The 12,409-nt window shown below is 37.2% G+C and overlaps 1 protein-coding gene and 1 long non-coding RNA gene across 15 annotated transcripts in view; one reads left to right on the top strand and one right to left on the bottom strand.

Moving 5' to 3' along the window:
- The window catches only part of LOC112676016 (uncharacterized), a 109,018-nt gene that overhangs the window by 3,069 nt on the left and 93,540 nt on the right, over positions 1–12,409 (top strand). For 2 of the 3 annotated variants that reach the window (XR_004810974.2, XR_004810973.2), the window contains 2 exons: positions 2,984–3,126; positions 7,958–8,092. This is a non-coding gene — a long non-coding RNA (uncharacterized LOC112676016). Of the gene's footprint in view, positions 1–2,983; positions 3,127–7,957; positions 8,093–12,409 lie in introns of those variants that run through there. The other variant, XR_003146249.3, reaches the window with a different exon arrangement.
- CTDSPL2 (CTD small phosphatase like 2) overlaps positions 6,899–12,409 on the bottom strand; it is an 88,905-nt gene continuing 83,394 nt past the window's right edge. For all 12 annotated transcript variants that reach the window (XM_049104002.1, XM_025472953.3, XM_025472950.3 and 9 more), the window contains one exon: positions 6,899–11,813. In XM_049104002.1, the coding sequence (XP_048959959.1) occupies positions 11,748–11,813 (66 nt within the window). In that variant the 3' untranslated portion in view covers positions 6,899–11,747. The remainder of the gene's footprint in view (positions 11,814–12,409) is intronic.

Genomic DNA, 12,409 nt, shown 5'->3' with positions numbered 1-12,409 from the left:
CAGGCTCCCTTCGGGGAGCCCAATGTGGGACTCAATCCCAGGTCTCCAGGATCACGCCCTGAGCCGGAGGCAGATGCTCAATTGCTGAGCCATCCAGGCGTCCCTCTCCAGGCCCTTCTATGATGACCTCCCAATTGTTTTTGCTTTCCCCCTCACTTTCCCCTCCACAATCCATTCACTACACACCAGGCAGTTTGCTGATTTAAAAATGTAAATCAGGGATCCCTGGGTGGCTCAGCGGTTTGGCGCCTGCCTTTGGCCCAGGGCGCGATCCTGGAGACCCGGGATCGAAGCCCACGTCGGGCTCCCGGTGCATGGAGCCTGCTTCTCCCTCTGCCTATGTCTCTGCCTCTCTCCTTCTCTCTCTGACTATCATAAATAAATAAAAATTTAAAAATAAAAATAAATAAAAATAAAAATGTAAATCGGGGGATCCCTAGGTAGCTCAGCAGTTTAGTACCTGCCTTCGGCCCAGGGCGTGATCCTGGGGTCCCGGAATCGAGTCCCGCATCGGGCTCCCTGCAAGGAGCCTGCTTCTCCCTCTGCCTGTGTCTCTCTGCCTCTCTCTGTGTGTCTCTCATGAATAAATAAATAAAATGTTTTTTAAAAATAAAAATGTAAATCAGAGACGCCTGGGTGGCTCAGTGGTTGACTGTCTGCCTTTGGCTCAGGGTGTGATCCTGGAATTCCAGGATTGAGTCCCACATTGGGTTCCCTGCAAGGAGCCTGCTTCTCCCTCTGCCTATGTTTCTGCCTCTCTCTGTGTCTCTCATGAATAAATAAAATCTAAAAAAAATAAAATAAAAATGTAAATCAGATCGTGACACCCCTTTCTTCCAGTTCCATTTAGTGGCTTGTTCTTTTTATTATTTATTTATTTATTTATTTATTTATTTATTTATTTAAAAAGATTTTTATGTATTTATTCATGAGAGACAGAAAGAGAGAGAAGCAGAGACAAGCAGGAGAAACAGGCTCCATGCAGGGAGCCTGACATGGGACTCGATCCCAGGTCTCCAGGATCAGGCCCTGGGCCGAAGGCAGCGCTAAACCACTGAGCCACCCAGGCCGCCCTGCTTGTTATTTTTAAATTCCAACTCCTGGGACTCCTGGGTGGCTCTGCAGGTTAGCTCCTGCCTTCAACCCAGGGTGTGATCCTAGAGTCCGGGGATCGAGTCCTGCATTGGGCTCCCTGCATGGAGCCTGCTTCTCTCTCTCTGCTTAGGTCTCTGCCTCCCACTCTCTCTCTCTCTCTCTCATGAATAAATAATAAAATTAAAAAAAAAAAGAATCCCAACTCCTTGCTGTGGCATACAAGGTCCTGCATGGTCTGACCCTACCTCCCATTAATCCCCTATGTCATTTTTCCTCAGTAACTTCATTGCTACTAGCCCTCTAAGGCCACTAAGCCTTTTCCTATTTTTGGACTTAGTACTTACTGTTCTGCCTAAGTGTTCTTTCCACACCTCTTGGCTTGGTTGGTTTTTCTTCTTTCAAATCAAATGTTACCTTTGCAGAAAGTTCTACCCTGATCTCCCTCCTGCTAGAGGCCTCCCCCACTTACTCTATCTTATCACTCTTGTTTTTATCACAACATTTATCATAATATCTAATGACCTTGTTTACATATTTAATGTTTGTTTGGAGTACAGGGACTTTGTCCATGTTATTACTGTATTCCCGGTCCCTGGCACATAGTAAATGGTCAACAAATGCTTTTGAAAATGACTGAATGGTGCCTCTCATCATAATAAGGAATAAGGATAAATTAACTTTTGGCCACAAAGACCTTGATATTCTTGCGGGACATATGAATAGAAATGTCTAGTACATATTTGGAACCAGAGAGGTCTGGACTATAGATAGAGGATTAGGAGTCATCTGATGGTGGTAGATGGAATCATGTGAAACTAGAGGCTATCTGATGATAAGATAGAATGAGAAGACTCTTTGAAGGACATCAACTTTTAAGGAGCAGCCAGAGAAAAGAGGTGTAGAAAGGATAGTAGGTTAGAAAAAATATATATCCTTCCAGTTCTACCAGTTTTTTTGTTGTTTTGTTTTTAAAATATTTAATTTTAAAATACTGTGGAATATATTTGAAAATTCATTTTTGGAAGTCAAGAGACCTAGGAAGTCATTCAAATAATCAAATTATATTGAACTAAGCACTGGATACTTCTGGTGAAGAGTGGAGAAAGCTCACAATGATTCCTCCTTTAATGGAAATTGTTGTATTATGCAAGAGCAGGTGGGCTCCCAAAAGCTGTGTTTGCTTTCTTACCATAGTTGATTTGGGAAAGTCAAAAGCAAATTAACTGTGAAGCTAATGACGCTTTAGCTCCAGGGCCCTTCATTGCATGGACCCCTTCCACTCTTTAAGATAGCCCTCCAAATTGTATATGCTTCAAAATATGTAAAATTAAGAACTGCCCCTGGGTGGGATGTAAGTAACCTAATGGACCTGTCAGTTCTCTTTGTGGGTAGTCTCCAGAGATGGCCCTTAAATGAAGAATATTCAAGCTGTTATGCAGGCTCCCTTTGAGTCTAGGCTAGCCCTATAATTCATTTTTAACCAGAATAGGGCAGAAGTGATGGGGAAATGCTAGGCCATAACAATCCTTGTAGCTTCCACCTGTGCCTTTTGGAATGTTCATTCTGGTGGAAGCCAACAGCCACTTAAGGAGTCTTACTACTCTAAGGCCACCATATGGAGCTAAGCTAACCATATGAAGAGGCTGCCTAGGGAAGGAGCCAGACATGAGAGTGAAGAAGCCATCTTGGACATCCAGCTTAGTTGAACCTTCAGATGATTCTAAATATTTGAATGCAAGTGCAGAAGACTGAAAGTAAGACTTGCCTAACTGAGCCACACCAACTCCTAGATGTGTGTCTTGCTTTCCGTCTTCTGTAAGTTATCTTAGGCCTCTTAATTTTTGAGGTGAATTGTAAATAGTGATAACAGAAAGATTCTCTTTCCCAGGGCTTTAGAAGTTGGTGTCTGATGATAGCACCCTGAAGGGAAGACCACAAACTCCTGGTGAAGTGGTGATTTTCCAGTCCACTTTACTTTCTTCTACCTACCCTTGAGGTCCAGTTGTCCAGCTCGTCTTTAAATGTCATGAGGTACTCCAGCATCTTTCCAGTGTATTTCATTCTTGGCCTTAGCAAAAATTTAACAAATACATCCTAGTAGATAATAAATCTTTAGAGGCTAAGCTCTGCTCTATTTAAGTCTGTGTTTGGCACATAGGAGGCACTTAGTAACTGTTGAATGACTGCATGAATAAATTTCTATACAGAACTGGGTTTTCTTTACCAATAAAAACCTACCCATCAGGTCATTCTTTTTCCTCATGAAAGGTGCTCTAAAAATTAATTTGGGTCCTAAAGACACTTTATTACTAGTAAACCCATAGCAATATAGTAGTAACCTGAACTAGGAAATAGTAAATAAGTGGTTAAGAAGGGGCCATATGCAATCAACAACCTCAAGATGGACTCTCAGGAAAGCAAGACTATTTCTGCAATAATGGTTATAATTTGTCATCTATCATTAGTAATGTAGTCATCTATATTAACTTGCCTGAAGATGTTCTAAGACAATGTATCTTAAAATGAACAAAAAAGGGTTAACAGAAAGAAGGTGAAGCATAGGGAAGGTAAGACCAAAGAATAAGATTTGAGTCTAACAAGGGTAAACTAACCTACAGCCTTTTGGCAGATACCTAGTAGAGAAGTGAAGTGTCCTGTTGAATTAATATTAGCCATTATGATTTATTTTCAGTAGCCTCTCTCTCTTGCTCCACCCTTACCAAGCAGACATCTGATTTTAATTTAGTTTCATAGGGAGAAATCTTGCTGCCAATAAGTGAAGGAAATTGAAATCTGGCTTAAAAACTAGTGTGTTGTGAGTTTAGTTGGTATGAACCCAATTCCCCTGAATCTCATCAACTCTGGGTTGAATTGAATCAATCAGTTTTCTGTACATATAAAAAGTTTGGACTTTGAAGTGTGAGCTCATTCAGTTATTCAGCAAATAATTATTGAGTGCCTACCCAGTACCAAGTACTGTCCCAGGTTCTGAGGATATTAACTTCAAGGTATTAATCTACATGCAACTGAAAATGGGTTTTGGGGGTTGGGGATGCTATGGAAAAATACATGGACTGTATGTATGCAGCACTGATAAACTTTTGAAGCAGAAATTGGGAATTTACTCACAGTGTTATGCATATGTTTTCTGAAATGAGGAAGCAGGGAAACAATTGTCTAGAATTATGTGCTAGAAAATTCAGTCCTTAAAATGAATCTATGGTTCGCTTTAGTCTCTAGGGGAACCCTATAATCACATAATAGTATTCTTATTTTATAGATGATCAGAATAATTGATCAATGTTGGTTGAACAAAGCGGTTGAGCATCTTCTTTTGGAGCAGGGCCTGATCATGGGGTCTTGGAATCTAGTCCCACATCGGGCTCCCCGTGAGGAGCCTGCCTCTCTGTCTCTCATAAATAAATAAAAAAGGGGAAAAAAAGAAAATAGAAATTAAAAAAAAAAAGAAAGAAAGAAAAAGATTTCATTTATTAATTTGAGAGAGAGCACACACAGGGGGGAGGGGAAAAGCAGACTCTCCACTGAGCAGGGAGCCTGATAAGGTACTTTATCCTAGGACCCTGGGATCATGACCTGAGTTGAAGGCAGACGCGTAACCAACTGAGGCACCCAGGTGACCCTCTATGTAACTCTTAACTGGCCTCCCACCAACCCGTTCTACTCTGTCACCCAAAGTGATCTTTTCAAGACAAATCTGATCATATACTCTCTTGCTTGATTTTACTTCCTCTCCCCACAACCATGCCTGGCTTTACATTCTTTCAATGAATGTTCTACAGATCTCAATGCTTTTTCAGCCAACCTAAGCCTTGCCTCCAGACTTGTGTAACTGGCATTCTCAAAGCCATTCTTCTCCTCCGTGACTCTTTTCCCAAAATTATCAGTCTGCCCTACTGGACTATAAGCTTAGGGCAGTGTCAGGTTTGCTTTCTCCTGTCACTCGTAGAGCCTGAAATAGTGTCTAAGACATACTAAGGCAGTTTTTTTTTTTTTTTTAAGATTTCATTTATTTATTCATGAGAGACACACATAGAGAGAGGCAGAGACACAGGCAGAGGGAGAAGCAGGCTCCATGCAGGGAGCCCAATGTGGGACTCCCAGGACCCTGGGACTACCCAGGGTCCTGAGCCGAAGGCAGATGCCCAACCTCTAATCACCCAGGCATCCCAAAGCAGTGTTTTAAAATGCCTTTTGCCGGGGATTCCTGGGTGGCTCAGTGGTTTAGCGTCTGCCTTTTGCTCAGGGCGCGATCCAGTCCCAGTCAGTCCCACATTAGGCTCCCAGCATGGGCCTGCTTCTCCCTCTTCCTGTGTCTCTACCTCTCTATGTCTATCATAAATAATTAAAAAAACAACAACAAAAAAAAAAAACCTTTTGCCTTCACTAGGAAGGCTACTTATAGTTACTTTCAACAAATATTGCCATATATTGAATCTAACTTTAAGGCTCATTATGTCTAGGTACTAAAAGCTGTCTAGTTCATTTGGTTCATCCAAGATGGCAAATCATTTATATCAGCCTGCTATCCCAACTACTTACCAGATCTGCCAAGCCATTCAGTAATGTTTCCTCATCACCCACTTTTTCCTTAACACTCAGCGTATTTTCATCTAACATGTTAATATAGGTGACCTATTATTACTTCCTGTCATTTGAATGTACCCTATTGCCCATGTTTTCCCTTAAAAAAACAAGGACATGTAGTATTACAATACCTTGATTTTCCACTGCCCCTTCCAGCTTCAGACATCTCCCCACCATGCATATGTACATCCTGCATATCCTCAAGAGAACTAGCTGGTTTAACATTTCCATTGTGGTAGTTATTTGTTTATTCCCTTACGGTTTATAAAGTCTTGATGTTTCATCTTTGTAATTCTGAAAGAGACGTTGGTGCACCCTTTGCACAGAGAACAAATCGAGGCTCGGAAAACTGTCTATTAAGTTAATGGATGACCCTTTTATTAACCAAACTCCCAAGTCAACTATTCACCTGAAGTCCTGTCATTTCATATTTAAAGGCAGCAGAGGTACTCCAGTGACTCTGAAATGTGTATGTATGTGTTAAATTTTATTGGAGCTTAGGGAAAATAGTTACCAAATATCCCATCACAGCCAGGGGCTGGGGAAAATGAAGAGATGCTGGTAAAGGAGAGACATCCAGTTGGATGAGGATCTAATGTTCTGGGGACCTAATGTACAGTATAGTGACTAACAGTACAGTAAATGTATTCTTGAAAGTTACTATCAGAGTAGACCTTAAATGTTCTCATCTCACCCTAACAAGAATGGTGAAGGATGTGTTAACTTTATTGTGGTGAACATTCCACAATATATGTATCAAGTCATCATACTGTACACCTTAAACTTATACAATGTCAATTTTACTCAATAAAGATGGAGAAAAAGTCTCACCACAGAGATTGTGGCGGAACCAGAGTGCTGTTCTGTAGTTATGTTGGTTCATGTTATTTTGCCCATTATATCAAGTATAAATTCCTCATCTTTGGCTCACCGTAATCTGGTTCTTTGCTATCATATCTCCTTTTCAGAACTTGCCTCTTTATTCAGATTTTATTCCACTTCCTCACATGCTAGTTCCAGAGATTATGATTTCTCTTGTCTGTAACCTACTCTGTGTTCCTTACATGTATGTCCTGAAGATATCAAAGGGGAGAGTAATGTGAAAAAAATCATGTAACTGTTAACAAAAAAAGCATTATACAAATATAAGCTGTTAGATACTCTTTGTAATGGCTGATAAAATATCATCAAAGAAAAGTGCTTCCATAAAAGTTTTATTTATCCCCACAACAACCCTGTGAGGTAGGGTGATCAGGGCATTTGAAGATGAGAAAACTAAGTCTACATTACTTGTTCACGGCTATACTGCATAGTAAATATGTAGAAATTAAACTGAGATTTTTAAATATCCATGACTTTTATATTGATTCACATGGAAAAAGGCAGAGAGAATATTAACTCCCCCCTACCTTAATGCCAAAAGGACACTGCCTTGAAAAATCCCATTTCAAAAGATGAAAGTAGTATTTCATTGCTTATTTCTACAAAGATTTATAAAATAAAAAAATAGTGAAATATTTTACAGTTAATATATATAATGGTCTCATTCAGGGATGTCCTTCAGCTGTATATATGATCAACTATTCCAAGTGCTAGAAATGCAAACTCTTAAAAAGTATGAGACAAGAATGATAATGAGCAGTAGCCTCAATCTTCTTTATTATTCCTCCATGTATCTTGAATAAGTTCTGTGAAATCTGGTCCCAGTTAAAAAACAAAAAACCAAAAACCAAAACCCCACAAACCTACCACAGAGAGATGCCTGGTATTAGTTGCCTACTCTCAAACCACTGTCACATTATTTAAAACAGTGATTTCCCAAAGCTGGCTATTAGAATCACTTGGAGAGCTTTTAAAAAAACACAGAACTCTGAGGCCCCACTCTAGGTCCATTGAGACAATTCTGCAGGGGCTAGGCCTCAGGAATCTATTTTTTAAGGTCTTCAGAGTAACTCTAACAGTCAGGTTTGGGAAGCCTGATGTATTTAAAAATACTAACTAATATAAAAACCAAAAAGTAACTAAGTATAAACTTGCTGCTCTCATCCCCTTTTAAAAAATTTCTCAAAACACATTATATCTCTGAACTCTTGCCTCTGGGCAAGTAATTTCAATTCAAGATACAGAGAAACATTTTATAAAAATGTATCCTAGTGAGTGAGAGTTGGATTCCAATAATAATTTAAGTGGCATTTAAATATAAGATACTGAGTTTTGTGGTTCTTAATCTGAAATTTTTAAATGTGTTTTTATACAGGTTCCTAGCAGGCTTTTCACCTTGGGAAGATATGAAAAGTAATGACATAATCAAGCATATCAGCACTGAAAAAATACTATACTCAAATATAGCTCATGAGAGGAATAAGAAAGTGAATGAATGACAACCTAAGGCCTTTTGGCCCATACATTTTTGTTCCCAGTCCACTCTTCCCCTATAAGGGGAAATAAAATAAACATTCTTTCCTAGTTGCTTGGCATAGTTATTCAGTGGGTAACTATAACTAAGTTAATTTAGATACACAAGATTAAAAGAGATAACAAATAAATACCTAGGAAGACAAAGAGAAGTCAGTTCAGAAAACCTTAACTAGCTAATGATGTGGTATATAACACCATTATGTTAGTACAATTAAATGAAGGCTTCAGTGTCCTTTACATTTCAGCTTTATGTGATTGACACAAGAAGTGGAAGAGATCTGGTCCTTATGAAGAATTCTGTGCTCGTTGTAAAGATTTGTAGGAATAATGAAATGCTTTCTTCTTTGATGAGATGAAGTCTCTGTTTTCAGGCAAGTTGACTGAACAAAACAAAACAAACTTCTTTAGAAGGTTGAATGAAAGTAATATCTAGCTGAAGAAGTCATTGGCCAAAGGTAACTTTTTTAAAACCATTCTATGTTTAACACTAAAAACAAAAACAAAAACAAAAAAAACCAACAACAACCAAACAAACCAGAAAAACCAGAGAAATATAAAAAAACAATGTACACATCCATTTTCACTGACAGGTACAAGAAAATAGCCATTTATAGAAGTTACAATGCTTTCAACAACCCCCCTCCCAATTTTGGGAAACAAGATAAAGCCATTGGGTAAATAAATATACATACTAGCTAATATAAAACAATTATGGTTTCAAATTGTTATCAACTCTTTTAAGACTCAAAGAGAAATATGATGATATAAATCTGATTAGGGCTACATATATTACACAGAATTTAAAAACACAACTGATTTAAACATCCTAACAACAATACAAATATTTAAAAGAATGTCTTAAAAGCCAGACATTTATCACTGGAAATACCACAATTATAATATGTACTTCAGATATGTAATGTGTATATAGGTCACTTTTGCTGTGTCTTATCATGTATCCATCTCTCCTGCATCTCCTACAGTCAGTTTTTAAAGAGTTCATGTTTCCTGTGTGAATTGAAGGGGTTGGGCACATCTCAATTCACAAAATATACACCTCCACTTAACTAAATGGAAGTGTTTAAGATAACATTTACCAAGAGTCAAAGAAAAGGGATAATGAGAAGGTAAAACATACTAAAGTGGAAGGAAACTGGATAATTCTCTTAGCAAATTTAAAATGACCCAAATCAAGTAATGAAGAAAACTAAATTGTTCTCAAGAAATTTTCTCAGTCCATATGAAATTTGTCTTTATTTCTTGTTATGCTAGATTCCTTGGTGGCTGACTTAAAGAACTCTCCTAGCATAGGACTGAAAACAGCTTTACCATTAATAAAAGATGATTAAAAGTTGGTGTTTATTTAAAGTGCCCAAGGCACAACACTACAGGTGCTTACATTTCCCTTTGAGTTATGGGAAAGCCCTTTGAGACTGTGTTTACTTAATCAGAAAAGCTTTCAGCAATTATAATGCATGCTGAAAGCTTAGATCTTGTATAGGTTTTGGATTTTACGGTTTGAGCAAAAAAGGGAGCAAGGAGAAATGTAACTAGGTTCACAATTTTGAGCAAGAGCGTATGTAAAGGTAACGTATGTACATTTTATTTCAAGAAAGACAGGAGACAAACAGCATAAAGATGCCCAGATGCCCTAAAGATAAATACATTTCAAAGATTCTCATTAAAATGAATCTGGAGAATTTTTTCCTGCAAGCAAAATACCTTTCTTTAAATTAAAACAAAAACAACCAAAACAAATAATAATAATAAAAAAAACCAGTATTCTGAATTGCAATTGCTTTTGCTTTTTTTTTTTTTTTTGCAGAAAATCTGCCATGATTATTTTTTTAATGAATAAGGATTTTCCACAAAACAGGCTTGCTCTACATGCTAGATTTTTTTAAACAGTTCAGTGACACAATATGCTAACTACATACACAACAGATAATATAGTAAGAAAACACTCAACCTGATGAAAAGTTAAAATCTTCATTAATACACTGAAAATTGACATAACTCATGCCTTTAAAATCAAAAATACAAAAATTAAATGTTTTCCTAAAAAGATTTCCTTATTTTAAGGATTCATTTGAAAATGAAGCTGCATGTAATTTGTACAATAAGTTGTACAAGTAAACAGGTAATATACATAAAAAATTAAGTGACATACTCCTCAATTATCAGTTGTCCACCTTTAATTTCCAATACTGTACTTTCTTAACAAGCATACAAAATATCAAACTTCTCTTTAGAAAAAGTGCCGTTCTTTGACATCCTTTACACAAAAACAGTCTGAGCCTGTGGCATGTTAATGCAGTCGAGAGGCAAAGCATACTAACTTTTACAAATTCTACCTTCCATAAAAAGCCTCCCGAAAAGGAGATTACACGCCACTATAAAAATATCAACCTCTTGTGGTAGCTGCATTAGAGAACCAAGGCTTGAAGACTATTTTCATATAGCATAGAAAACCACTATGAGAGCATATTAACTGCATTGGTGGCTTGGGAGTTTACTGTGCCACAGGATTATGCATAGCTACTGTAAGGTACCAAGACTGTTACACAGAGTTTTAAATTGATTGTAACCAAGAGCATAACAGAGGTACTACCAGCCCATGCAAAATAACTAAAAATACTGAGTCACTGTGCTGAATACTTCATTCCTGGAGAAAACCAAAGGCAGCAGTAACCAAATCAAGCCCAACAGGTGACCAAACTCATTCTCCTCAAAGATTGGTGAGCACAGTGAAGTCTGAGGTATACCTTTATCCATTAAATCTGTGTGCCATTGCAAGATATTACCATTTGGGAACACATGCCATCACAATGGTTTAAATCTTTTGAATATTAGTCATTCATATATTCTTATCTACCCAGTCCTTTGATTTTTTTTTTTAAAGATTTCACCTACAGTAGAATATTACAGAAACAAAATATAAATGCATGTCTTTCTAAATGAAACTTACATGGACTAAAAGTAGAGAATATTTTTAAACAAATATACAATATGCAGGCAGACAAAGCAGGAAAACGGCCATTCAAATGTATAATAAAAAACTAAAAATCAACTATTTCCAGAAAACTATGAAGCGCCTCAACTAAAAGGAATGCATAATGAAAATCTAATCTAATACAGGTCAAAAATGTAAAAAGGTTATAAACCTTAACAGGAAAAAATAAAACAACTTTTACTGGCCATTCCTGTTGAAATGAGAATCTTAAAGTAACAGAAAAGTGGCTACAAACCCACTTAGAGCACCAAACAGAGAGAAAATAAAAGTCCATTTTCATCTCTGTTATTATCATAAAATCCTGTGTGACTACAGGTCAAACTGCTGGTGGCAGAAACAGAATTCTTTATAAACTGCAGATGTCCTGTACATAAAAAAATTTCACTGGAGTTGCACTAGTTCTAAAGACTCTTCTGTTTTAGCCTACCTACTGTATGTATTCAATCTGAGATAAAGTCTCTTTCTGTAACCCTTGATTATTATTGGGCACCAAAGATAAGAAAAGCAAGACGGGGTACAAAAATGCAAAATTTCAACAGTAATGGCAATGTTTTTGTCTTAGTCCAAAAGGGTCCTGCATTCTCTCCCCCTTCAGTGATTTGACAAGTCTTTGTACTTAATCTGGGGGCAGCAAATCATGCAAGCGAAATCTGTCTCTGATGTGAGGTCGAACATCTTCATTCTGTGTGGAGAAAAAGACATTTTAAAAACCATGTAATTTCAAAAATATGATCCTCGTAGCATTGTGAACATTCCTTTGCAGAGAAAATATACCACTATTTATTTTTACAACATACGTTAATATTGTTTGCCAAATATAAAGATACTATATGGAAGGTGATAACTTAGAATTCAATTTAGATTAAAGAAACCTGTCATTCAAGTTTTAATTCTGTAAAAAACAATTATGCAACTAAGAGGCAAAACCAAAAGACAGGTAAAAGTGTTAAGCCACTGAACTCTACTTCATATATTAGGAAAAAAATCACCCCAGAATAAAGTTTCAGTAGCATAAGCATAAATTCTAGACCTGAACTATGAAAGGAAAGTGAAATCAGTTTAATACTACTAGTTATTGATGTGTAAGAAGCCCAGTCAAATAAAAATATTCAATCTACAGTATTTTTAAATACCAATAAGCATGATTTTGATGTAATTTACAAGGTTAGAAAAATACTTATAATCCTTTTCAACTTTTGCCCTAATTTCACAGCATGTTCACTTAAAATGTCAGTGCATACAAAATAAAGCAATTAGAAAGGTTTATTTCAATAGAGT

Source organism: Canis lupus, chromosome 30, assembly GCF_003254725.2.
Source record: "Canis lupus dingo isolate Sandy chromosome 30, ASM325472v2, whole genome shotgun sequence".
NCBI classification, from domain to species: domain Eukaryota; kingdom Metazoa; phylum Chordata; class Mammalia; order Carnivora; family Canidae; genus Canis; species Canis lupus.
The sequence above is the reverse complement of the archived record's forward strand: the minus strand, read 5'-3'. Positions and strand labels throughout refer to the sequence as shown.